The 3,558-nt window shown below is 46.5% G+C and overlaps 1 protein-coding gene across 1 annotated transcript in view; it reads right to left on the bottom strand.

The window, feature by feature from the left end:
* PPM1G (protein phosphatase, Mg2+/Mn2+ dependent, 1G) overlaps positions 1-3,558 on the bottom strand; it is a 31,499-nt gene extending 27,941 nt beyond the window's left edge. The window contains exon 1 of the mRNA XM_011949656.1: positions 3,374-3,558. Coding sequence (XP_011805046.1) covers positions 3,374-3,493 — 120 coding nt within the window. The 5' untranslated portion in view covers positions 3,494-3,558. The remainder of the gene's footprint in view (positions 1-3,373) is intronic.

Raw genomic sequence — 3,558 nt, 5'->3', positions numbered from 1 at the left:
CTCAGGAGGCTGAGGCAGGAGAATCGCTTGAACCCAGGAGGCAGAGGTTGCAGTGATCCAAGATCACACCATTGTACTCCAGCCTGGGCAACAAGATAGAAACTCCATCTCAAAACACCACTACGACGACCACCACCACCACCACCACCACCACCACCCTGGTCACACAGGAAGAGAAACTGGAAAGAGGCAGAAAATAAAAATGCCAGCTATTGATGGTTGCCATCTTTGTCTCAAGAGTCCTCCCTACGACTGAATCTACCCATCAGTCAGGATTTCAACAACCTTTAGTAGTATGATAACCTTACCTCAAATGAAGCATTAGGATCAAGCAAATAGGGTACATAAACTTTATTAATTGTTGGATTAAGCCCTAAAGCTTCAGAGGAATGGAAGTACTTTATATTTTCTGGAAAGATAAGGTTCAGGGAAGAGGCTAGAACTCATAGTTATTTTCTTGCAATAGCAAAGAAACTATGCTACACTTTGAGGAGAAAAAAAGCCAGAAGGAAAAGTATCAGTGAAGCAGAATAGGATCCCAAACAATACTCTTCAAGAGGATTTGATTAGGCATATTTAACTATTGATTAGGCATATTTATTCAAACAAGGGCAACTTCAGAAACAGCACATTAGCAAGATTGTAATACCCTAAGCAATTATCTCTCAGGAGGAAGATTAGGATGTAAGGAATAGTCTAGTAAGATCTCTATACACTAAACTGTCCCTGACAAAAAAATCATTTTCTAATTGAGGAGAAACCAAAAATAAAGGGAAATGCCCTACAGAGAAGCAGCAAATAGTATGAAATCACTGGGCAAACCAACATGAAACACTGAGTAGCCAAGCAACTCAATCCATAAAGAAAACTAGAAAGAAGGGCACTAAAGAAATGGAAAAACAGCAGAGAAGTGAAAAATATTAAATGAGAAACCTAGAAGAAACATTTTACTGAGAGATGGAATATCCACCTCAAATCTCACAACATTAACAGAAAATGCCACGGAAATGGAACTTCTCGACTACCTACTTTCCTTCTGAAACTATATCCAGATTTATTTGCTCATTCTTTTTTTTTCTTTTTTGAGACAGAGTCTCACTCTGTCGCCCAGGCTGGAGTACAGTGGCACAATCTTGGCTCACTGCAACCTCCACCTCCAGGGTTCAAGCGATTCTCCTGCCTCAGCCTTCCAAGTAGCTAGAATTACAGGCATGCACCACCACATTTGGCTAATTTTTTGTATTTTTAGTAAAGACGGGGTTTCGTCATGTTGTCCAGGCTGGTCTCGAACTCCTGAGTTCAGGCAATCCACCGGTCTCAGCCTCCCAAAGTGCTAGGATTACAGGCATAAGCCACTGCGCCTGGCCTATTCATTTATGTTTTGAGACAGCATCTCGCTCTGTCGCCCAGATTGGAGTGCAGTGGGGTGATCTCGGCTCAATGAAGCCTCTGCCTCTTGGGCTCAAGGTGATTTTCTATCTCAGCCTCCCAAGTAACTGGGACTACAGGTGGGTGCCACCACACCCAGCTAATTTTTTTGTATTTTTTGTAGACACAGGGTTTCGCCATGTTGCCCAGGCAGGTCTTGAACTCCTGAGCTCAGGTGATCTGCCTGCCTCGGCCTCCCAAAATGCTGAGATTACAGATGTGAGCCACTGTGCCCAGCCTAGATATTTCTAATAGACAATTACATTTACCAAATAGTTATACTGTGTATGGTGGTGAAATATGAATGCTATGCTTCAGTTTGACATAGATGCTTAACAATGTCTAGTGTCTTCAACAATCTGATCCTACAGATTCTTTCCACCAAAGCAGTGTCCTAACCTTTCTGCGCCTCAATTTCTTAGCTATAAAATGTGGGAGCCGCCGGGTGTGGTGGCTCACGCCTGTAATCCCAGTACTTTGGGAGGCCAAGGCGGGCGGATCACCTGAGTCAGGAGTTCGAGACCAGCCACATGAACAAATCCTGTCTCTACTAAAAATGCAAAATAAGCCGGGCATGGTGGCACATGCCTGTAATCCCAACTACTGATGAGGCTGAGGCAGGAGAATCGCTTGAACCTGGGAGGCGGAGGTTGTGGTGAGCTGTGATCGCGCCACAAGAGCGAAACGCCTTCTCAAAAAGAAAAAAAAGTGGGAGCCAAAGCAGATGAGATGAACTATAGGATCCACTACAATCTTGAAATTTTATACCTAATTATAAAATTGTTATTAAGGTCAGTTATGAGTATAAAATTTGAATTGGAAAACAAAACATTTAAGTTCATACTGTCATTCCAGACCTAACCACAGGGAGGAGCGAGGGATTTGAAACGACTCCCAAGGGAGACAGTATTTCGCTGTTACCTGAAGCCCACCCGGTGGGTGGATAAACCCTCAATCCCAGACAGAATATTTCCCTGGCCCTTTTGCCTAGACTTCAGAATGCTCTTCACAAAGACACGGTTAACCCGTCTTCCTCCCTTTCCTCCCTACCACAGTTTTCCCTCTTCTCTTTTGTAGTTTCACATCAAGTTTTACCTAATACTACTTTCCCCCTAGAGTTTTCCTTTCCCCTTTTGTCCAGAGTAAAATTTTCTAGAAAAGCTCTTTGTAGGTAGGTTGTGATGAAAAAAATTGATGAAATGACTTAAAATCAAAGAAACTATAAAACAATTATAGGCAAACAGCAATTACTGATTAAGTTTTAGAGAAATCCTGAGAGAGAAAGAAAACCAAGCATAATAAGAAGAAAAATCTAGGGACCAACGTAATTCAAGTTTTCCAAAGTTAGTAAAAGGCCCTGAAAAGAGTGCAAATGAGTGACAACCCCTGGAGGTCGGGTCCAGCCTCTGAAATTAACATGCAAGAGAGCCCAAGGCCAGGCAACCAGAATGTGAAACAGACTCTGCCCGGGTTTCCTTTCACTGTCAAACTCCTAGCCAAAAGAGGCTTCCCACATCACATATTTTAAATATTAAAATTTTAAAAGTTATTCACATCTATTCACCTCTCCCTCGAAAAACAAATGAGTAAATAGTCCCTCTTTCCGTCTTTACTCCCACACTAAACCTCACACCGTTGATGAGCCTGGAGGGCTAGGTTGGCACGAGAGGATGGCGCCAAAGCTCGGGGAGAGGGCGGTCAGTGGGCGGAAGGTGCCTCTTCCCGCATGGCCGAGCCCTCGCCGCCACTGGCCACCGGCATACGGTCCCTGAGCATCGGGAGCTCCCTCTCGGCCCCGACCCCGCGGTCTCTGTCGCCCCGCAAACGGCTGCTGCGGCCGCAGGCTCCCGATTGGGACCCTTCCCAGGGGAGGACCCCATCCCCCGCTCCCTTTCTCCGTCAGATTCCCGCCCCGCATTGGCCAGCCTATGGGCCCCTGCCTCACCTCCATGGAGACGCGCCAGCCTTGCATGGCGGAGAAGCCGTAGGGCAGCGGCAGGCGCGGGGCGCCGACCCCGTCCCCGGAGCACTTCACCGTGTTGGGCTGGGAGAGATAGGCACCCATGGCGACGGCTGGCCGGCGGCCTCAGGGGCAGGAAAGCTGGGCGCGACCCGTGCCGGAGCCGAAGC

This window comes from Colobus angolensis, unplaced genomic scaffold (genome assembly GCF_000951035.1).
Source record: "Colobus angolensis palliatus isolate OR3802 unplaced genomic scaffold, Cang.pa_1.0 Scaffold109, whole genome shotgun sequence".
NCBI lineage: Eukaryota > Metazoa > Chordata > Mammalia > Primates > Cercopithecidae > Colobus > Colobus angolensis.
This window is presented reverse-complemented; position numbering and strand designations above follow the sequence as displayed.